The sequence below is a fragment of the Nerophis lumbriciformis genome, linkage group LG01 (genome assembly GCF_033978685.3).
Source record: "Nerophis lumbriciformis linkage group LG01, RoL_Nlum_v2.1, whole genome shotgun sequence".
In the NCBI taxonomy this organism is placed as follows: domain Eukaryota; kingdom Metazoa; phylum Chordata; class Actinopteri; order Syngnathiformes; family Syngnathidae; genus Nerophis; species Nerophis lumbriciformis.
This window is the reverse complement of record NC_084548.2, coordinates 77,941,360-77,964,891: the sequence shown is the minus strand read 5'-3', so window position 1 is coordinate 77,964,891 and position 23,532 is coordinate 77,941,360. Positions and strand designations below refer to the sequence as shown.

At 42.1% G+C, this 23,532-nt stretch overlaps 1 protein-coding gene across 2 annotated transcripts; it reads right to left on the bottom strand.

The window, feature by feature from the left end:
- Positions 1-643: 643 nt before the first annotated feature.
- tbc1d25 (TBC1 domain family, member 25) lies at positions 644-23,312 on the bottom strand. 2 transcript variants are annotated; one of them, XM_061970196.2, is made up of 7 exons: positions 23,012-23,312; positions 13,391-13,500; positions 13,165-13,319; positions 4,978-5,105; positions 4,714-4,902; positions 3,210-3,485; positions 644-3,112 (listed from the first exon to the last, which is right to left on the bottom strand). In XM_061970196.2, exons 1-7 carry the CDS (start codon positions 23,087-23,089, stop codon positions 1,493-1,495), a joined length of 2,556 nt encoding a protein of 851 aa, XP_061826180.2. In that variant the 5' UTR covers positions 23,090-23,312; the 3' UTR covers positions 644-1,492. The 2 variants fall into 2 exon arrangements, with proteins under 2 accessions (XP_061826180.2, XP_061826189.2); XM_061970205.2 differs by lacking the exon at positions 23,012-23,312 and adding an exon at positions 18,064-18,227.
- Positions 23,313-23,532: the final 220 nt, after the last annotated feature.

Genomic DNA, 23,532 nt, shown 5'->3' with positions numbered 1-23,532 from the left:
AAGACTCCGAGGTACTTGAACTCCTCCACTTGGGGCAAGATCTCCCCCCCAACCTGGAGATGGCACTCCACCCTTTTCCGGGAGAGAACCATGGACTCGGACTTGGAGGTGCTGATTCCCATCCCAGTCGCTTCACACTCGGCTGCGAACCGATCCAGTGAGAGTTGAAGATCTTGGCCGGAGGAAGCCATCAGGACCACATCATCTGCAAATAGCAGAGACCTAATCCTGCAGCCACCAAACCAGATCCCCTCAACGCCCTGACTGCGCCTAGAAATTCTGTCCATAAAGGTTATGAACAGAATCGGTGACAAAGGGCAGCCTTGGCGGAGTCCAACCCTCACTGGAAACGTGTCCGACTTACTGCCGGCAATGCGGACCAAGCTCTGATACTGATTATACAGGGAGCGAACTGCCACAATAAGACAGTCCGTTACCCCATACTCTCTGAGCACTCCCCACAGGACTTCCCGGGGTACACGGTCGAATGCCTTCTCCAAGTCCACAAAGCACATGTAGACTGGTTGGGCAAACTCCCATGCACCCTCAAGGACCCTGCCGAGAGTATAGAGCTGGTCCACAGTTCCACGACCAGGACGAAAACCACACTGTTCCTCCTGAATCTGAGGTTCGACTATCCGGCGTAGCCTCCTCTCCAGTACACCTGAATAGACCTTACCGGGAAGGCTGAGGAGTGTGATCCCACGATAGTTGGAACACACCCTCCGGTTCCCCTTCTTAAAGAGAGGAACCACCACCCCGGTCTGCCAATCCAGAGGTACCGCCCCCGATGTCCACGCGATGTTGCAGAGTCTTGTCAACCAAGACAGCCCCACAACATCCAGAGCCTTAAGGAACTCCGGGCGGGTCTCATCCACCCCTGGGGCCTTGCCACCGAGGAGCACCGTGTAAGGAATAAATAGTGGAAATATTGTTACAGGTTGTTGTTCCTGAAACAAGAAACAAAGATAGGTTTTGATCAGACAGTTCGGAGACAAATTGGAGGCTGATTGGCCGAAATATTGGGGGAAGTTGAAGGCATTGGACAAAGTGGCGAGGCCGCGCATCATTATTTGACAGGGATTGGTTGAATTTGGACGATTGTGACAGCGCAAAATCCTGGAGAGACTGCTATTAAAAAAGCCGCTGTGGACCAAAAATGTAAACTTTGGACACCCCAGATCTAGCGAGTTTGGACTTGACATCAACGAGCGCTTGCTTCAGCTTTCTTATTTCAAAGAAATGATCCTGTGGAAAAGCGGGGATTAGCAAGCATGCGTCGTCAACCTCAAAAGATCCAATCCTCTCCTACTTTCTTGAAGCGAGGGCCAGAGAACTGACCCACAAATATGACGAGGCGTACATGAATCTTGCGTATGCGGCGTGTTATGGAGCATTAAATCCGACGTGGGAGGTGGTCTAAAAATGGTCCACGCCTCTGATGGGCTGAGAAGCTATAGTGAGAACGCCAAGCTCGGGATACTTGTGCGAGTCAGGAGGAAAGGGAAAGTGTCGGTGAAGGAATAGTTGTTGCCAGGTTGTAGGTGGAGTTTTGAGATGAAGACCGAGGGGACGCTAGCGGACTATAAATGGGCCGAGCGGAGATGGGTAAAGGCGGGGAGTATTGAGCAGCGGTGGCAGATGTTGGCGAGTCCGAGCTCACCTCATCGCCCTCCTCCGAGTCCCACACTTCACTTTGCAAGTAGTCCGCAAACAAGGCCTTGGCGCGTTGCAGGATCCGGCTGAGATTGTGGCGCCGCACCAGCCGATCAAAGTGCATGGCGAGCTCGTTGTAATCCAGGCTGTTCTTGATGATGTGGTCTCGGTGTTCCAGCAGAATGGACAAGCACAAAAAAAGCATGAAAGGATTTCCTTTCCCGAACTCTTGGGGAGGTGGAAGCGAACACGGTTTGATGCTGGCCTCCAGTTTTGGCGAGGTGTCCATGTGAACCGCAGCGCTCGAGGGTTTGTTGCTGGGAGAATGCAGGATGTTGGAAGAGGGCCTGGAGCCAGCCTGTGACGAACCCCTCCCGAAAGGCAAGATTGGTGAGGAGAGAAAGGATCGATTTTGAGCATGGGAGTGAGATGTTTTTATAGAAGGATTGGCGGTCAAGTTCAAACCCGTACTCCTGAGCAACTGTGCAGGAGACGTGATTACTTTTGGGACAGTTCTTGATAGGGCCTCTCTTCCATTGGTTACGAATCCAAAGGTGGTCTGCGGAGGAGATTCCGGTGTAGCACCTGACCAACTGGAAGGTAAGCCTGAAGAGGAATGAGATGCAGGGCCAGCCTTCAAGACTGGTGGACCACTGAAGGACATGGGATGTGATGACTCTGGAGGGAAGCCATTGTTACAGTATTTGATCAAAGGGGTTCTTTCTCCAGGATCCTCCTCACTGTCAGTGGTGGACTGACGGGTTGGAATGCGCGGTGACGACCGTGAATCGATCAAACCCTGTTGCTGCTTGGCATCCTTCCCATCAAAGCAATCCTCACTTTGGGCAGTGTAGTATTTAAACTCTCCAAAGCTCTCCTCAATAGAAGAAGCAGCCTTGCCGGGGGTGACTTTAGAAAGACCGCCACTACTTCCAGGTCCTGCCGCTGCTGTGAAGACATCAGGATCTTCTCTCGAGGGCCGAAGCATATGTTGCCTACGCTGCTTCTCTTTTATTTCCCAGTCTTGCTCAAGTCGATTGTCAGCGGGCTTTTTCTTGCTTGTGAAACGCGTCGTTTTGTCCGACGGCAACGGCGGTCCCCGCAGCTCCACTTCAGTTTCAGGAGGATCAGGAGGCAAGGAGCTCCAAGTAACCTCAAGCATCCTTAGAGCGTCATCAAAAGCAAACTCTCGCTTGAGCTCCAGGAGCAACCAGCGGTAACAGAAGAACAGGTCATCAGCTCCACGGGAAACCAGGTAAGAGTAGAATTCATAATCCGAGTACTGCAAGAGTAATTTGAGATGCTGGAACTTAATAGACATCAGCTGTCCGTCGGGTCGGAAGTTCCCCTCCAGGCGTTTCATAATGCCACAAAAGCAAATGAAGGCATGTGCCTCATTATCCATAACGGCAAGTATAGGGGAGGCGATGTCACTCATGCCTTGACAGTACGAGATCTGGAAGAATAACAAATATCCATGAAATGATCAGACAGACAGTCTTCATTGTGATAAAGGCCTTGAATAAAAAAACAAACATAAGAGCTATAAACACCTGTGGATGCGTGATGGCGAAGGTAGTAAGCAGGTCTGTGAGGGCAGTCAAATGTGGACTGTCCTCGGAGCCGGCATAGTAGGGATGGGCTCGGTCTGTCCTCAAGACATCTTTCAGTACGTTCCCTCGGATAAATTCAAGATCCTCGTGACTGACGTGAGATGTCCATGCGTTCTTCAGCTGGTCATACTCCCTTGTCTTCCGCTTCATGTAGTCCATTCTTTCCTGCCCACTCAGTCCGTCTGGGTAGACATTAAGGAGGTAGCGCCAAACAACCTAAAAAGAACAACAGTCATAAAGAAAACTTATTTCCGTTCAGAAAACAGAGAATTACATGTCAGTAAGTCTCTAGTCATAGTCATGAAGTGATAGTCACGGTTATAATCAGTCATAGTCCCAGCCTACGGAAGTATCCATTTGGTCTGTCCCCCAACTCTAATGTGTTTGGACTTTTGGTAGGTTGCAGTAAAAACTAAAGTCGAGGCCTGTTTCACCTTCCCAAGTCTGATGGTCAAAAAGTCATGTACCATTGTCCCAATTCAAGTCTTTGCTTCAACAGCCACCAGTGAAGCTGCCTGCACTTTCTGAACAACTCTCTGAGTAACAAAGAACAAATCAAAAGAACACATTTTACTGCGTGAAGACCTTCTTATAACCCACCGGTGGACAGGCGACTAAGGATCAGATCAGCGCCCCTGAGGATGGCCTAGGCTCTGGTTGAGCGCTGAGAATACGATCAAAGTTGACGAACTAGAGGATGTAGACCTAACAAGGTCACCGTTGACATAAGGAAGCAGTGCTATGCTATGGGTCTGATGGGGGACTGGGTCTGGCTGCGAGGCATTCTGACAGACTCCGCATCCTCCACTTCAGAACTTCTTCCCAAAACACCTCTGAACTTGTGCGACCCCTGAATGAATCGAGGCAATCTTTGTAGTTTGGTGAAAAAGTATCGTATAAATGGTCATATTTGCCAATTTTCTCGATTAAATGCCCGCCATTGTTTCTATAAAGGAGGTAGTAGGTTATTTTTGCTTCCGCCGGCCAGGAAACCCCAGAAATTAAATAATAACAAGCAGCCCAATCACAGCCCTGCGGTCTGCGTCGTTGCTGTTTTTTTTTGGATGTGCACGTCAAGGTCTGAGGGAGGACTACACTGCGTGACGTGAGAGTATATTCTAGGCCTAATTTGTTCAAAAGGCATTTCTACCTCAAAGAACTGCTCACCCCCAAATCCTCCACACGACACCTCTGCTCCGGACAGGCTAACCTCCTCCAACCTCTGAGGACAAAGCTCAGTACTATGGGACACGGGCTTTCTGCTCGGCTGCTCCCAGTCTGTGGAAGGTTCTCCCTGACCAACTGAGGGCACCACAGACTGTGGATGCTTTTAAAAAAGACTTAAAAACCCTTCTTTTTAAAAAAGCCTTTTTTTTTTAGATATATGTATTTACGTTTTTAAATGCACTGTAATCTATTATTATTTCTATTATTATTACTGCACCTTTCGTAGAGAAGGATCCACACCGCCGTGGTAGATGCGCAGTCTTAGCTCCTCGGGCCGTGTCAACTGTCCTTGTCCATTGAGGTAACTATGAAACTCAGTGTCACTCAGAGGTGGCTTGAAAGGCTTGATCTCCTCGCCGTAGGACCAGCTGAAAGCTTGCTGGACTCGAGAGAAGGTCCGACCAACCTGAAACCAAATGTAAGGACCGCATGAGCACAGAGATTTGTGGCAAAGTGTGGGAAGACAAAGAATCCAAGGAACCTGGGAGATTAAAGACTGGGTGAAAGGAAGTGCTGCAGATGCCAAAGACCTCGTCCTGTCTGCGAGAAGCTGCTCCGAACCAATCACATCCTTAGGACTGATGATGTCCCAGTCCTCCATAACGGGACCTAAAATTGAACAAATAAACTCTGTTGTAAAATAAGAAAGCGACTTCGCTGGCCATCCCTCAGCATCACCACAGGAAATATTACATCCAGTATACGCCCAAGACCAAAACCTGGTACAATAAACTTGTAGGATACTACTAGGGCTGGGCCATAAAACCATATCAATATATGTATCAATATCAATAAAAAATAGTGTTTGATAAAAAAGTTTGATCATTTTATTTCTTCTTTGTCGGAAGAAAGGTGAAGTATGGAAGCAAGGTTGGTTGCGTGAACAAAGGCACTCACCCTCTGGTAACCCAGCAACTAGAGATGCGCGGTTTGCGGGCACAACCGCGGAGTCCGCGGATTATCCGCGGATCGGGCGGATGAAATTTAAAAAAAATAGATTTTATCCGCGGGTCGGGTCGGGTCGGGTGGTTCAAATAAAAAAAAATTAGATTTTAAATAGATTCAGGCGGGTGGCAGTTAAACCAATTGGGAAATATATATACATAGTTAAATGTTGTTACCCACATACGAAAAACGAGCAGGCACCTGCAGCATATGCCACAACAGAAGAAAAAAAAAAAAAGAGATGGACACTTTTACGGAGCGGAGAAGGGACGCCTCGCCGGGGTCCGGGGCCGAGGCCCCTTCCCCCGAGAGGGCCCCACCGGGAGCCGTAGCTGAGGCGATCCGCGAGAAGGGCCCGACGCACGTCCAGGGTCACCACCGCGCCCACCGCACCGACACCCCGCCTCGTCTGCCTTCGCCGCGACCGGCGTCACGCGCAGCAGGTAAGCAGCTTACCTGCCCGCCACCCCCGTGGCCGGGGGCTCGTAACAGGGGTCGCTCCGCCCGCGCAGCTTACCTGCCCGCCACCCCTGTTGCCGGGGGCGCGTAACAGGGGTCACTCCGCGCGCAGTGCGCTCACGAAAGGGGTGGGGCTCACCCTGGTTGATATAGACAGCAGCTAGGACGGTGGCCATGGAAGTTGGAACCCGCTAAGGAGTGTGTAACAACCCACCTGCCGAATCAACTAGCCCTGAAAATGGATGGTGCTGGAGCGTCGGGCCCATACCCGGCTGTCGCCGGCAGCGAGACGCGCTTGGAGGTGCGCTCAGCGCGGCTCCCATATGATTGCGCACTGGTGTGCGTCTGGGTCGTGACAGCGTGGCACACGAATGTCTGTGCTGCATTGGATCAGTCTCCTTTCTTTAACAGGCAAAAGCTTTATAACCTCACTAATGCCTTGCATCGTCTATATTAGATATATAACAACGGGCGGATGGCGGGCGGATGCGGTTCTGATCAAATGTTAGATCGGGTGGATTGCGGATGGTTGACGACTTTCTCACGGCGTGGCGCAGTGGAAGAATGGCCGTGCGCGACCCGAGGGTCCCTGGTTCAATCCCCACCTAGTACCAACCTCGTCATGTCCGTTGTGTCCTGAGCAAGACACTTCACCCTTGCTCCTGATGGGTGCTGGTTAGCGCCTTGCATGGCAGCTCCCTCCATCAGTGTGTGAATGTGTGTGTGAATGGGTAAATGTGGAAGTAGTGTCAAAGCGCTTTGAGTACCTTGAAGGTAGAAAAGCGCTATACAAGTACAACCCATTTATCATTTATCTCATGCGGTTGCGGATGAAATAATTGCCTATCCGCGCATCTCTACCAGCAACACAGGAAGTGAGGACTGATCAGTGGGAGTGACACGCTAACAGCCAATCGGGCAACAGTATCAACTGCCAAGTTTGGTTGCGCCATCTTGTTTGTCTCGCTGTTGATTCTTTACATGGAGTGAGAAGAGAAAGTAAAAACGAGTCACCTGGACAGTATGGCAGTTTTTTGGACCGTAGTCAGACCAATGTGGTGTGTAAATGATGCAAGGCAAGACCGCTAATACCACACCACCTTAGCCACGCTCACCCTTTAGAACACAGCTGTAACTTCCTGGCACGAAACCTGCAGAAAATAGTTCTCAGGTTTCTATGTTTACATTTTCACACTTTGCACTATTTTCTTACACTTTATCAAGCATTTCTTACATATTCATGATTTTTGTACCGGTACCTTCATTTTATAAGATTATTGTTAAAGTGTTCAATGTGATTTTACTATTTTGTTTACATTGTTTTCCATGCTTGTGTTGACATTTACTTTCCTTTCTGCCTTGATAGCTGAGGGATTAAAACATTTAATATACCGTATTTTTCGGACTACAAGGCGCACTTAAAAATCCTTTTATTTTTGCAAAACTCAACAGTGCGCCTTATAACCCGGTGCGCCTAATGCAGTGTTTTCAATCTTTTTTGAGGCAAGGCACATTTTTTTTCATTAAAAAATCCGGAGGCACACCACCAGCAGAAAACGTTAAAAAATGAAACTCCACCAGGTCGTCGTGCCTTATTTTGAGTTTGTTGGTGTTTTCCTGTGTGTAGTGCTTTAGTTCTTGTCTTGCGCTCTTATTTTGGTGGCCCTTCCTGTTGTGTTGGTGTTTTCCTGCAGCAGTTTCATGTCTTCCTTTGAGCTCTATTCCCCGCACCTACTTTGTGTTAGCAATCAAGAATATTTCAATTGTTGCTATCCTTCTTTGTGTGGACATTGTTGATTGTCATGTCATGTACGGATGTACTTTGTGGACGCCGTAAGTTTTTGCTATCGTCCAGCATTCTGTTTCTGTTTACTTTGTAGCCAGTTCAGTTTGACTTTCGTTTTGCATAGCCATTGCCTTTCCCTTTTGTTCATTTTTGGTTTAAGCATTACAAACCTTTTTACCTGCACGCTGCCTCCCGCTGTGCTCTGCATATCGGGATCACAACAAAACATCCTCGTCTCACCCGACACATTCCCACTTTTACAAAGCAATGAACTACCTGCTGCCACCTACTGACATGGAGTATTACGTGGTTACCCTGCCGAGTTCTACACAGCACAGACACTAAGCAGTACACATTATTTGCAGATTATAATTATTGATTTGCAAAAAATATTTTTTGGACCAATTAGGTGAAGTTGCATAATTTCCCACGGCACACCAGACAATATTTCACGGCACACTAGTGTGTGCCGCGGCACAGTGGTTGAAAAACACTGGCCTAATGTACGGAATCATTTTGGTTGTGCTTACCGACCTCAAAGCTATTTTATTTGGTACATGGTTAAATGATAAGTGTGACCAGTAGATGGCAGTCACACATAAGAGATACATGCAGACTGCAATATGACTCAAGTAAACAACACCAAAATGTTATATGTTCCATTGAAAATATAGAATCTTACACACGGCACTCAAAAATCTGTCAAAATGTTTTACCGTATTTTCCGCACTATAAGGCGCACCTAAAAACCACAAATTTTCTCAAAAGCTGACAGTGCGCCTTATAACCCGGTGCGCTTTATATATGGATTAATATTAAGATTCATTTTCATAAAGTTTCGGTCTCGCAACTACGGTAAACAGCCGCCATCTTTTTTCCCCGTAGAAGAGGAAGTGCTTCTTCTTCTACGCAAGCAACCGCCAAGGTAAGCACCCGCCCCCATAGAACAGGAAGCGCTTCTTCTTCTACTGTAAGCAACCACCCGCCCGCGTAGAAGAAGAAGAAGTGCGCGAATATTACGTTTCATTTCCTTTGTGTGTTTACATCTGTAAAGACCACAAAATGGCTCCTACTAAGCGACAGGGATCCGGTTCATGAAAAGACGCAATCTCTCCATCCGCACACGGATTACTATTTCACAGCAACTGCCTAAAGACTTTCAAGAAAAGCTGGCTACTTTCCGTGCATATTGTAAAAACAAGATAGCTGAAAAAAAGATCCGGCCAGAGAACATTATCAACATGGACGAGGTTCCACTGACTTTTGATATTCCTGTGAACCGCACTGTGGATACAACGGGAGCACGTACGGTGAATATTCGCACCACAGGGAATGAGAAGTCATCCTTCACTGTGGTTCTAGCTTGCCATGCTAATGGCCAGAAACTTCCACCCATGGTGATATTCAAAAGGAAGACCTTGCCAAAAGAGACCTTTCCAGCCGGCGTCATCATAAAAGCTAACTCGAAGGGATGGATGAAGAAAAGATGAGCGAGTGGTTAAGGTAAGTTTAAGTTTACGCGAAGAGGCCGGGTGGCTTTTTTCACGCAGCTCCGTCCATGTTGATATACGACTCCATGCGCGCCCACATCACGCTGGTTTTTAATATATTATTAAAGTTTGACTGACCTATCTGACTGTTTTTTTGACATTCCTTTAGCGCAGTTAGATGCGGCTTACAACACGGGGCGGCTTATAGGTGGACAAAGTTTTGAAATATGCCGTTCATTGAAGGCGCGGCTTATAACCCAGGGCGCCTTATGGTGCGGAAAATACGGTAGTAGGACTTTGGTAAGCTATGAAGCATGATGGATTGTACTGTGCTTCAACATAGGAGTATTATTATGCTGTGTGTATAAGGTTATCTGCCGTTTTGTTTCACAATATTAAGCAAAAGCAACTTTTCTTACCTTCTGGTACCTGCTGATCTGTATTTGGGATCTGCATAAGTCCTTAAAATTTGTGCGTGTCCGCCTTTGTAGTCCGTGCCGACACCGTAGTGGATAAGCTTCTTCTTTTTCTCTATCTTCTTGTTATGTGACATTCATCCTCCACTGTTGCCATTTCTAATATAAAGTAGTGTAAAGTTCTTACTTATATCTGTCAGTAAACTCACCATGAAAGCACTAAAACATACCGGTGTAGTGACTTGACATTATTCACCCAAGGAACTTTAGTTATTAGAGAGTTCCGGTCGGATGTTTTTTCACGGGACACATTTCCGGTGTTGTTGTTTCCAGATGAGGAGATGCTGCTCCGTTATTGATTGAAGTAAAGTGTGAATGTCATTAAAACAGTTAGCGCCATCTTTTGACACTTCTTCCACTCCCGTCCTTGCACGCTACGCCGCGACAACAAAGATGACGGGGAGAAGACACTGTCCAAGTGGAGGCACGTTAATAAGACCGCCCACAAAACGGCGCATCCTGAAGAGACTGTCAGAAAGCGACTTAAAGATGATGTGTAAAACATCATCTATGCAACATTTTGAGCAAAGAACCACCATTACATGTTATGTAGACCACAAGGAAGTCTTTTACTTTTAGAAAATAATCATAATAATATGAGTGCTTTAATGCGCCCTATAATCCGGTGCGCCTTATATATGAAAAAAGATCGAAAATAGACCATTCATCGGTGCGCCCTATGGTCCGGAAAATACGGTATTTTTTTAATCCTTGTCATTATTTTCAATTGGTCATATAAACATCAATAATGACTGATATCAAAAGACTTATATAATCCAGTGCGCCTTATATATGAAAAAAGATCGAAAATAGACCATTCATCGGTGCGCCCTATGGTCCGGAAAATACGGTCCTTTTTTAATCCCAGTCATTATTTTCGATTGGTCATATAAATATCAATAATGACTGATATCAAAAGATTTATATAATCTGGTGCGCCTTATATATGAAAAAAGATCGAAAATAGACCATTCATCGGTGCGCCCTATGGTCCGGAATATACGGTACTTTTTTTAATCCCAGTCATTATTTTCTATTGGTCATATAAATATCAATAATGACTGATATCAAAAGACTTATATAATCTGGTGCGCCTTATATATGAAAAAAGATCGAAAATAGACCATTCATCGGTGCGCCCTATGGTCCGGAAAATACGGTCCTTTTTTAATCCCAGTCATTATTTTCGATTGGTCATATAAATATCAATAATGACTGATATCAAAAGACTTATATAATCCAGTGCGCCTTATATATGAAAAAAGATCGAAAATAGACCATTCATCGGTGCGCCCTATGGTCTGGAAAATATGGTACTTTTTTAATCCCAGTCATTATTTTCGATTGGTCATATAAACATCAATAATGACTGATATCAAAAGACTTATATAATCCAGTGCGCCTTATATATGAAAAAAGATCGAAAATAGACCATTCATCGGTGCGCCCTATGGTCCGGAAAATACGGTACTTTTTTAATCCCAGTCATTATTTTCGATTGGTCATATAAATATCAATAATGACTGATATCAAAAGATTTATATAATCCGGTGCGCCTTATATATGAAAAAAGATCGAAAATAGACCATTCATCGGTGCGCCCTATGGTCCGGAATATACGGTACTTTTTTAATCCTAGTCATTATTTTCGATTGGTCATATAAATACCAATAATGACTGATATCAAAAGATTTATATAATCTGGTGCGCCTTATATATGAAAAAAGATCGAAAATAGACCCTTCATCGGTGCGCCCTATGGTCCGGAAAATACGGTACTTTTTTAATCCCAGTCATTATTTTCGATTGGTCATATAAATATCAATAATGACTGATATCAAAAGATTTATATAATCTGGTGCGCCTTATATATGAAAAAAGATCGAAAATAGACCATTCATCGGTGCGCCCTATGGTCCGGAAAATACGGTACTTTTTTAATCCTAGTCATTATTTTCAATTGGTCATATAAACATCAATAATGACTGATATCAAAAGATTTATATAATCCAGTGCGCCTTATATATGAAAAAAGATCGAAAATAGACCCTTCATCGGTGCGCCCTATGGTCTGGAAAATACGGTACTTTTTTAATCCCAGTCATTATTTTCGATTGGTCATATAAATATCAATAATGACTGATATCAAAAGACTTATATAATCTGGTGCGCTTTATATATGAAAAAAGATCGAAAATAGACCATTCATCGGTGCGCCCTATGGTCCGGAAAATACGGTACTTTTTTAATCCCAGTCATTATTTTCGATTGGTCATATAAATATCAATAATGACTGATATCAAAAGACTTATATAATCCGGTGCGCTTTATATATGAAAAAAGATCGAAAATAGACCATTCATCGGTGCGCCCTATGGTCCGGAAAATACGGTACTTTTTTAATCCTAGTCATTATTTTCGATTGGTCATATAAACATCAATAATGACTGATATCAAAAAATTTATATAATCCGGTGCGCTTTATATATGAAAAAAGATCGAAAATAGACCCTTCATCGGTGCGCCCTATGGTCCGGAAAATACGGTACTTTTTTAATCCCAGTCATTATTTCCGATTGGTCATATAAATATCAATAATGACTGATATCAAAAGATTTATATAATCTGGTGCGCCTTATATATGAAAAAAGATCGAAAATAGACCATTCATCGGTGCGCCCTATGGTCCGGAAAATACGGTACTTTTTTAATCCTAGTCATTATTTTCAATTGGTCATATAAACATCAATAATGACTGATATCAAAAGACTTATATAATCCAGTGCGCCTCATATATGAAAAAAGATCTAAAATAGACCCTTCATCGGTGCGCCCTATGGTCCGGAAAATACGGTACTTTTTTAATCCCAGTCATTATTTTCGATTGGTCATATAAATATCAATAATGACTGATATCAAAAGATTTATATAATCCGGTGCGCCTTATATATGAAAAAAGATCGAAAATAGACCATTCATCGGTGCGCCCTATGGTCCGGAAAATACGGTACTTTTTTTAATCCCAGTCATTATTTTCGATTGGTCATATAAATATCAATAATGATTGATATCAAAAGACTTATATGGTGATACAGTTTTAGGCCATATTGCCCAGCTCTAGATGCTACAAAATGTTCCAAATAAGAAGTGTTGGAAAGAGAGTGTGAAACTTTACTTGTCAGATGACACAAAGTCTGTTTTTCTGCGGTTCAAAAAGATGTAAAAATAGGTATTTTATTTCCCGTCAAAAGCAGAAGTATCAGTCAAAGTTACTCAGCATTGTTCATACGTGCTCCTGTCACTCAGATGCTCTTTTCTTTCTCTCTGCAACTAGGATTACTATCTTTGTTGTCCAAATATCTTTTTTCTTTGTTCTGGCCAGTGAGTCCCAAAGCTACGATGTTCTGTCCTGTCCTACAATCTCCTCCTCTGGCTACTCGATCATTTCTATAGCATTTTCAAGCAGAGACTGTCTGTCTGAGCGTACAATTCCTGACATTACGTGTCCTTACTGTCCTCTGAAGGTTTCACGTCCATCTTGAGTTGCAGATACGGCTTGGCTGCGCTGGCGAAGGCAACATCCAAATCCCCGTCGGACGTCAGCGTCAGGAACATTTCCGTGGCGCCTCCGCTTCGGGACATGTAACTGATCTCAAAATTCCGCTTCCTAGGAAAACAGAAGACATTTTGACCTTGCCAGGAGGATTGTCTCTGATCCATGGCGTCAGACTTACTCACCCGTTCAAGTCAAAGGCCTTGATGAGAATATGCTGCAACACCTCCAGCGACGTGATCTGAGGGTCCACGGCGAAGGAGCGGAAGTCCACAGGAAGAACTCCGTCACTTTTCTGAAATGCATTATGACATCACAATCTGAAAACAAATCACGCTAATTAGTGTTGCAACTTTAGATCCATTACTTCATGGAATAGAAGCCACTTCAAAACATCAATGCCTATTTTAGGGAAAATAGTTGAAATAGAGAAATATTTTTCTGCCTGCTACAACATGTGTGCATGAATAACAAGACTACAAATGAAATGATCCACAGTTTGCCAAACTACAAATGATGGCACCCACACACCACCGCTCTCATGGACGCTCCATTAGCTACTCACATTAAGCAATGTGTATGTCTTTAAGGCCCTCCCATTGATCAAGTTTGATTAGTTACTCACATTAAGCAATGTGTATATCTTTAAGGCCCTCCCATTGATCAAGTTTGATTAGTTACTCACATTAAAGCATTATTGAAAGCAACAGAATAGAAGTTGTTTTCTCATCAAATTCACGGGTTGATTGTTGCAGTCCTCATACTAACATGATAAATATCTCCACAGTCAAACATGAAGAAAGTCAGGTCACTGGAGATCAAACTCAAGGCCCGGGGGCCAGATATGGCCCGCCACTCTTTTAATCAGGCTCGCCACATCATTTGAAGTGGCCTGTTACTTCTTTTTATGCAGTCCGCCACATCATTTTATGCGCCCCACCACATCATTTCATGTGGTCCGCCACTAAATTTCACGTAGCCTGGGACATCATTTATGTGGCCCGCCACATCATTTTATGTGGCCCGTCACTTCATTTTACGCAGCCCGCCACATAATTTTACATGGGCTGTCACTATATTTGATGTAGTCCGCCACATCATTTTATGTGCCCCACCACATCATTTTATGTGGTCCGCCACTAAATTTCACGTAGCCTGCGACATCATTTTTTGTGGTCCGCCACATCATTTTATGTGGCCCATCACTTTATTTTACGTGGCCCGCCACATCATTTTACATGGGCTGTCACTATATTTATGTGGCCCGCCACATCATTTTATGTGGTCTGCTATTTAGTTTTATGTGGTCCGCCACTATATTTTACGTAGCCTGCGACATCATTTTATGTGGTCCACCACATCATTTTAAGTGGCCCGTCACTTAATTTTACATGGCCCGCCACATCATTTTAATGGCCTGTCACTATATTTGATGTAGTCCACAACATTATTTTAAGTGTACACCACATTATTTCATGTGGTCCGTCACTAAATTTCACGTAGCCTGGGACATCATTTATGTGGCCCGTCACTTCATTTCATGTGGCCCGTCACTTCATTTTACGCAGCCCGCCACATAATTTTACATGGGCTGTCACTATATTTGATGTAGTCCACCACATCATTTTATGTGCCCCACCACATCATTTTATGTGGTCCGCCACTAAATTTCACGTAGCCTGCGACATCATTTTTTGTGGTCCGCCACATCATTTTATGTGGCCCATCACTTTATTTTACGTGGCCCGCCACATCATTTTACATGGGCTGTCACTATATTTATGTGGCCCGCCACATCATTTTATGTGGTCTGCTATTTAGTTTTATGTGGCCCGCCACATCATTTTATGTGGTCTGCTATTTAGTTTTATGTGGTCCGCCACTATATTTTACGTAGCCTGCGACATCATTTTATGTGGTCCGCCACATCATTTTAAGTAGCCCGTCACTTAATTTTACATTGCCCGCCACATCATTTTAATGGCCTGTCACTATATTTGATGTAGTCCACAACATTATTTTAAGTGTACACCACATTATTTTATGTGGCCCGCCACATCATTTTATGTGGTCCGCCACTAAATTTCACGTAGCCTGCGACATCATTTTATGTGGTCCGCCACATCATTTTAAGTGGCCCGTCACTTCATTTTACGTGGCCCGCCACATCATTTTAATGGCCTGTCACTATATTTGATGTAGTCCACAACATTATTTCCTACCTGCCAACTTTTGAAATCAGAAAAACCTAGTAGCCAGGGTCCAAGGGCCGCAGGCCCCGGTAGGTCCAGGACAAAGTCCTGGTGGGGGGTTCAGGGCTTCGCCCCCCGACGCAAAATGATTGATTGCATTCAGACAGGTTAAAATGTTGCTAAAACCATCACTTTTCTATCAGTCACAGTGACTTTTCAAAACAAAAATATTACAGCAAAAATCATATGGGTTGATTGACATGTTTATTCTGTAAGCTAACTTCAATAGTTTGAAATTATTTTGACAGTTAATGCCAGTTATCCTGTCAACCTTTCACAAGACTTCAATTTGTTCATTGAAAGTATAAACACTTTTTACAGTAAACAAATGGTAAAACAGTACTAAACAATTCCATTAAAAAACAAATTGGTGTCATTATTAACTTTCTGTCCAAGCTTGTATAATCTACTGCCTTGTTCAATTGTAAAAAATATTCTGTGCCTAAAATTCACATTTCTATCGCATATTTACGTCACACTACTTTACTGTCATGGCGGAGCGCAAAGCAGACGATGCAAGCGAGGGGAAAAAAGCACGCCAAAAGTCGTCAAAAGTGTGGGAGTATTTCAATAAACGGCCTAATAATGTTGTTGTATGCACACTGTGTCGAGCGGAAATGGCCTATCATAGCAGCACAACGGCTATGAAGGAACATTTGAAAAGAAAACCCCCGACAGCGTTCTTGCCATCACCATCAACAAGTCAATCGTCCGCGTGCGTATACGTTGTCATTATTACACAAAAACATGAATGTGTCATTTGTATCTGCGTTGTAAATTCATAAACTAAAACACCGTTTCGCTCTGAGAGGCGCGTTTGGCGTGCCTGTTCAGTGTTTACAAAGACGCTCTCCTCTTTAACGCTGTGGAGAGGCGGCGGCGGCGAGCGAGCGGCGAGGCGGGGCGCGCCGGGAGCGACGCCGCAATCGTGCCCAGGTGCGCGATCCGCGCAGTTGGAAGAGAAAAGACTTTGTGTAAAATTAAAAGATTGTAAACCTGGCAAAGCCGTCTGGCGTTCAGTCTGTCGGTCCTGAAAGAACCCCACGGCACAAGACGTGTCACAAACGCTAACGTTAATTAGTTGTGCAAATACCTTTTACAACATTAACAGTTACATATACTATGTACAAACCAACAATTAACTTTCACTTTAATCATACTATCATTGTTGTGTTATTAAGCAAAATAAGCAATACTTTTACTTTTGTTGAAATGTTTACACTGTACACTTTTTTGTATTGGATGTTTAGCTTTATTTTTGCACATTTTAGCAAATAAGCAATACTTTTACTTTTGTTGAAATGTTTACACTTGTTACAGAATATTTCCGTTTTGCACTTTTTTGTATTGGATGTTTATCTTTATTTTTGCACATTTTAAAGCAAAATAAGCAATACTTTTACTTTTGAAATGCTTATACTATTCCAGAATATTAAGATTTGCACTGGATGTTTACTTTTATATTTGCACATTAAAGAGCAAATAAGCTACTTTTAATTTTGTTAAATGTTAAAAGTTTTAAATGTTTACATTGTTACAGAATATTTTGTCATGTTGTTGTCAATGTTGACTGAGTGGCCATACTTTTTTTTTTGTAAATAAAAGCCATGCCTTTTGAAAAAACTGGCCTACATTTATTTTTCCCTCTTCATTTTAAATTTAAAAAAAAAATCGGTAAAAGGAAAAATAATCTATAGATTAATCGAAAAAAATAATCTATAGATTAACCGATTAATCGAAAAAATAATAATCTATAGATTAATCGATAGAAAAATAATCGTTAGCTGCAGCCCTAATAGTGATGCATGCTTGGTTACGGTTGGAATTCATATCAAACAATTGCAAGAACGACTTTTTATTGTCAACATCGGCTGCTGAGTGGAGTGGTATAAACTGCGTTGGTAGAGCGGCCGTGCCAGCAACTTGAGGGCTCCAGGTTCGATCCCCGCTTCCGCCATCCTAGTCACTGCTTTAAATGTAATTTAGATATTGGCTTTCACAATGTAAAGTGCTTGGAGTCACTAGAGAAAAGTGCTATATAAATATAATTCACTTCACTGAGTTTCATTTTTGAATGTGTCGTGCCTCACAATGTGCCTCAGCTCAGAAAAGGTTGAAAAAGACTAATTTAGTGTGATCTTAGTAGATCAGGCCCACAAGTGTTTTAGTGTTGTTGTTTTGTTGTTGATGATCAAATGTAACGGACGTTAATGATCGCAGCCTATTGGTGCTGCTGACGCACCAAGCGCGTGCACGCGCGTGCACGGTGCGCACATGAGTGACGTCATTCTCGACTCCTTTGACGTTTATGGCTCAAATGTACATTGTTTATACTTGGCGTGCTGCTATTATTGTTGTCTTCTACATTGTCAGGTGTGATGAGAGACATTGTGCTCTGTCAAAACAAGATGACGTCAAGAAAGAATGGCCTTTTAACAACAACAATGGTGACGATGGAACCGTGACCAATTCCGCCGGTAGCACTTTCTCACACTGAATTGTTTTAATTATGTATTTATTTGCGTATAGAGACTATGCGTATATGATATATGATAGGAAACAGTGCAATAATTTGACAAAGCTTGGAAGCTAGCTGGCCAACATACCTTTACTTTGACTCGAACCACCCCCCTCTCCTCCTCGCCCGCCATTTTAGTAAATCCGTTTTTAGATCAGCGTGGCTCCTTGAAAAACGATCTTTCTTCCATCTACAGCAACATTGTGATCAATAACACGATGAGGTTAGCCGAGGGGCTTCGCTACGGCTCTTCTTCAGCTTTACTCAAACTATGTGGGCGAGTTACTGCCCCCTTCCGGTCGTCTTCTTTGCTACATTATTTCATTTCGAAAAGAGAATGGAAAGACACAACGTTTATCTGTGTTGGTGTCGAAGAGAAAACACAAATTAAATTGTTTGAGTACATTTTGTATTTCATATCACAAACATTTCAATTCCCTGTAATCAGAAACGGAAAACAGACCAAAACGGATGTTGTTGTTTTTTTTCATATTCTGACACCGGAAGTTTTATTTCCAAAGTAAAAGCGTGGATACCATTGACATCTTATAAGTAGACACAGCATTGCCTGTTGTGACGCGAGAAATTCGGCCACCATCTTGAAGTAGGATGACAGCCTGAACTGACAGTTAACAGGTAGAAAACAAAGATGCTAAATTTATTATTTATTTATAAACTGACAGTTGACAGGTAGAAAACAAAGATGCTAAACTGACAAAGATGCTAAACTGACAGTTGACAGGTAGAAAACAAAGATGCTATACTGACAGTTGACAGGTAGAAAACAAAGATGCTAAACTGACAGTTGACAGGTAGAAAACAAAGATGCTAAATTTATTATTTATTTATAAACTGACAGTTGACAGGTAGAAAACAAAGATGCTAAACTGACAAAGATGCTAAACTGACAGTTGACAGGTAGAAAACAAAGATGCTATACTGACAGTTGACAGGTAGAAAACAAAGATGCTAAACTGACAGTTGACAGGTAGAAAACAAAGATGCTAAACTGACAAAGATGCTAAACTGACAGTTGACAGGTAGAAAACAAAGATGCTAAATTTATTATTTATTTATAAACTGACAGTTGACAGGTAGAAAACAAATATGCTAAACTGACAAAGATGCTAAACTGACAGTTGACAGGTAGAAAACAAAGATGCTATACTGACAGTTGACAGGTAGAAAACAAAGATGCTAAACTGACAGTTGACAGGTAGAAAGCAAAGATGCTAAACTGACAGTTGACAGGTAGAAAACAAAGATGCTAAATTTATTATTTATTTATAAACTGACAATTGACAGGTAGAAAACAAAGATGCTAAACTGACAGAGATGCTAAACTGACAGTTGACAGGTAGAAAACAAAGATGCTAAACTGACAAAGATGCTAAACTGACAGTTGACAGGTAGAAAACAAAGATGCTAAATTTATTATTTATTTATAAACTGACAGTTGACAGGTAGAAAACAAAGATGCTAAACTGACAAAGATGCTAAACTGACAGTTGACAGGTAGAAAACAAAGATGCTATACTGACAGTTGACAGGTAGAAAACAAAGATGCTAAACTGACAGTTGACAGGTAGAAAGCAAAGATGCTAAACTGACAGTTGACAGGTAGAAAACAAAGATGCTAAATTTATTATTTATTTATAAACTGACAATTGACAGGTAGAAAACAAAGATGCTAAACTGACAGAGATGCTAAACTGACAGTTGACAGGTAGAAAACAAAGATGCTAAACTGAGAAAGATGCTAAACTGACAGTTGACAGGTAGAAAACAAAGATGCAAAATGTATTATTTATTTATAAACTGACAGTTGACAGGTAGAAAACAAAGATGCTAAACTGACAAAGATGCTAAACTGACAGTTGACAGGTAGAAAACAAAGATGCTATACTGACAGTTGACAGGTAGAAAACAAAGATGCTAAACTGACAGTTGACAGGTAGAAAACAAAGATGCTAAACTGACAGTTGACAGGTAGAAAGCAAAGATGCTAAACTGACAGTTGACAGGTAAAAAACAAAGATGCTAAACTGACAGTTGACAGGTAGAAAGCAAAGATGCTGAACTGACAGTTGACAGGTAGAAAGCAAAGATGCTAAACTGACAGTTGACAGGTAGAAAGCAAAGATGCTAAACTGGCAGTTGACAGGTAGAAAGCAAAGATGCTAAACTGACAGTTGACAGGTAGAAAGCAAAGATGCTAAACTGACAGTTGACAGGTAGAAAGCAAATATGCTAAACTGACAGTTGACAGGTAGAAAACAAAGATGCTAAACTGACAGATGACAGGTAGAAAACAAAGATGCTAAACTGACAGTTGACAGGTAGAAAGCAAAGATGCTAAACTGACAGTTGACAGGAAGAAAACAAAGAGGCTAAACTGACAATTGACAGGTAGAAAGCAAAGATGCTAAACTGACAGTTGACAGGTAGAAAGCAAAGATGCTAAACTGACAGTTGACAGGTAGAAAGCAAAGATGCTAAACTGACAGTTGACAGGTAGAAAGCAAAGATGCTAAACTGACAGTTGACAGGTAGAAAGCAAAGATGCTAAACTGACAGTTGACAGGTAGAAAACAAAGATGCTAAACTGACAGTTGACAGGTAGAAAGCAAAGATGCTAAACTGACAGTTGACAGGTAGAAAGCAAAGATGCTAAACTGACAGTTGACGGGTAGAAAGCAAAGATGCTAAACTGACAGTTGACAGGTAGAAAGCAAAGATGCTAAACTGAAAGTTGACAGGTAGAAAGCAAAGATGCTAAACTGACACTTGACAGGAAGAAAACAAAGATGCTAAACTGACAGTTGACAGGTAGAAAACAAAGATGCTAAACTGACAGTTGACAGGTAGAAAACAAAGATGCTAAACTGACAGTTGACAGGAAGAAAACAAAGATGCTAAACTGACAGTTGACAGGTAGAAAACAAAGATGCTAAACTGACAGTTGACAGGTAGAAAACAAAGATGCTAAACTGACAGTTGACAGATAGAAAATAAAGATGCTAAACTGACAGTTGACAGGTAGAAAGCAAATATGCTGAACTGACAGTTGACAGGTAGAAAACAAAGATGCTAAACTGACAGTTGACAGGTAGAAAACAAAGATGGTGTTCAGCGTTTTCCTGCTCAAATGAGCGGACTGTTGAAAATAGGAATCGGGGGATTACTTTTCACAAGTAAGATTTAACATTAGCGGACTATTGGTTGTATTTTGTGAAAAGAATATTAGCACAGAGTTGAGAAGGAGCAAAGATCTTCAATAGTACTGAAATGGTAGCCGCTAGCAAACAAGAGTATGACCATAATAGAATTGCTTGTCAATGAAATTAATTACATTTAAAACATGTCATACTTCAATAACATAAAGTTTAAATAAATGATGAAGATAAAGATTGTCCAAAATTCAAAATTCACCAGCTGCCACTGAATATGATGCATTCTCATTTTAGGCAAAGTGTAAGACAACACTTTCTTAACAGTATAATTGTAACCAGGAATAAGTCTTCAAGTAACAATATTCAAATACTAACATTGTTGGGTAAGACAGAATTTGGTTTTATTCTGAATGCAGTGAAACAAATAGGTGGTTTTAGCTTGATATGAAGACTTTCAGGTGTTTATATATGTTTATGTTGAAGTATTTGGCAGACGCTTTTATCCAAAGCGACATACATGATAAATACATATAAAACAATCAGTGTAAACATGATCATTTAAGGGAAGAATGTAATACACAATATCAATACAAAGTGTCAAGACAGAATCAACTCTCTGCTGCTGCAGCAACAGAGATACAGTCTATAAGATATATAGATATCTAATGTTGTTTATGTAGGATATACGCATGTATATATGAGCCAATCATATTGTTTCTTCAACTTAAAAATAGCCGGCCCTTTTTCCCCCCTTCTCTGGGATTATATTCCCAGTTTTGATCTGGTCACTTATAGCATATAAGAATATTCTATTACTGTTAAGCAAACTATGAATAATAAAACATGTTTCCTTTATCATAGCTACACGTATGACAAAAAAGCGCGTAAAAATCAGTGGTATTCAGTGAGGTAAGATGAATTAAATGCGCTGACAGTTCATTGCTCCTGTCAAATGAATTGCACTGAGTGGAGCGGATCACCACTCCAAGATGGCGGCCCCGCGTCTCGTCAGCGCCAGTAGGCAGTAGCGCTCCATGCTGCGTACCCTTACAACATGTCTATGGTGGATACCTACTACGCTGTGCCTGGCTAAAATGTACTCAGACATAAAAATAATTTTACACATGGCACAAAGGGGTCTGATGCATACAGATATCCCTATCCATATATCACACGAAAGTGGAGACAAAAAGTGATTTTATCACTCGTTTGGTCTGTTTTTCCGTTTCGTTTTGTTAAATGAAATATAAAATGAAAATTAAACCATTTTCAGATGTAGTTTTTTCTCTTCGGCACCAAAAAGAATAACGCTTTTGTGCTTTTTAATATGAAATTCAAATACATCAATTGTTTTTTGTTGATCAATTTCCATAGGGCAGGGCCGACATCCGGGCAACTGAGCTACATACGGGTTCTTCGAGCCATAGCAACCTGACTGGCGTTGAAAACAAACCGTCGCCATTACTCTTTAACCTGTCGACCTGCGCTGATTAAACCCGTCATTCTGCCTCCAAAATGCCCAAAAACTGTGTTGTTTTTGGTTGTGCAAACCACAACTGGAAACAGGGAAAACAAAGGTCGTATTTTGTTCTGCCAAAGCGTGCTAAAAGCCCACAGAGACGAGACAAATGGCTCGCAGCTTTACACCGGGAAAACGAGGACGGTTTTCACTGGAGTCCCCCAAAATCCCGGGTCGTGTGTTCGGATCACTTCGTTTCTGGTAAATATAAGGAACAAAAATCCACCTTCTTAACCACAACATGGCTATACCGTCCATGCTAATGTTGAACCCGTTGAATTTTTACTGAATAACGTTCGACAGCTGAAGTTGTTGTTGTTGCACAACTGAAGCTAACAACCGACCTGGTGCGCTTGTGAGGTAGACATAAAGATTTCCAAATTCCATGTCCGGCCATTGTGTAGGATTATCAGTCCACGCATCTGCTGGAAGGCGGTAAGGGCAGTCGTTTAATCCAACTACAGAACATTTTAACTCGTATCTTAACCTAGCCTCACTGGAAAGACTATTTACATAATCATACGCCATTTAGAACAGTTTAAAATGCCGTGAAACCTCGTTAAATGCCTTTTCTGTCAATGCTGTGTTCGCTGTGAGCTGGTTTGTTTTCAACGAATTCAATATGGCGACCGGTTGCTAGGGGATTGGCAGGCGGAAGTGACGTAGGTCCGCCCTCGCCTATTAATGAAAATAAACAAGCAATGCAATAAAACATAAAGTAAAACATAATATATAGTAATAAACCGACATCCAATGAGTTGGACATTCATGTTTTAATCCATAAAATTAATGATTCCATAATTCGTTTTAACAATTCCGAAACTTTTTTGTCGTTAGTCTCATGACAAAAAGTCTAAATGCATGC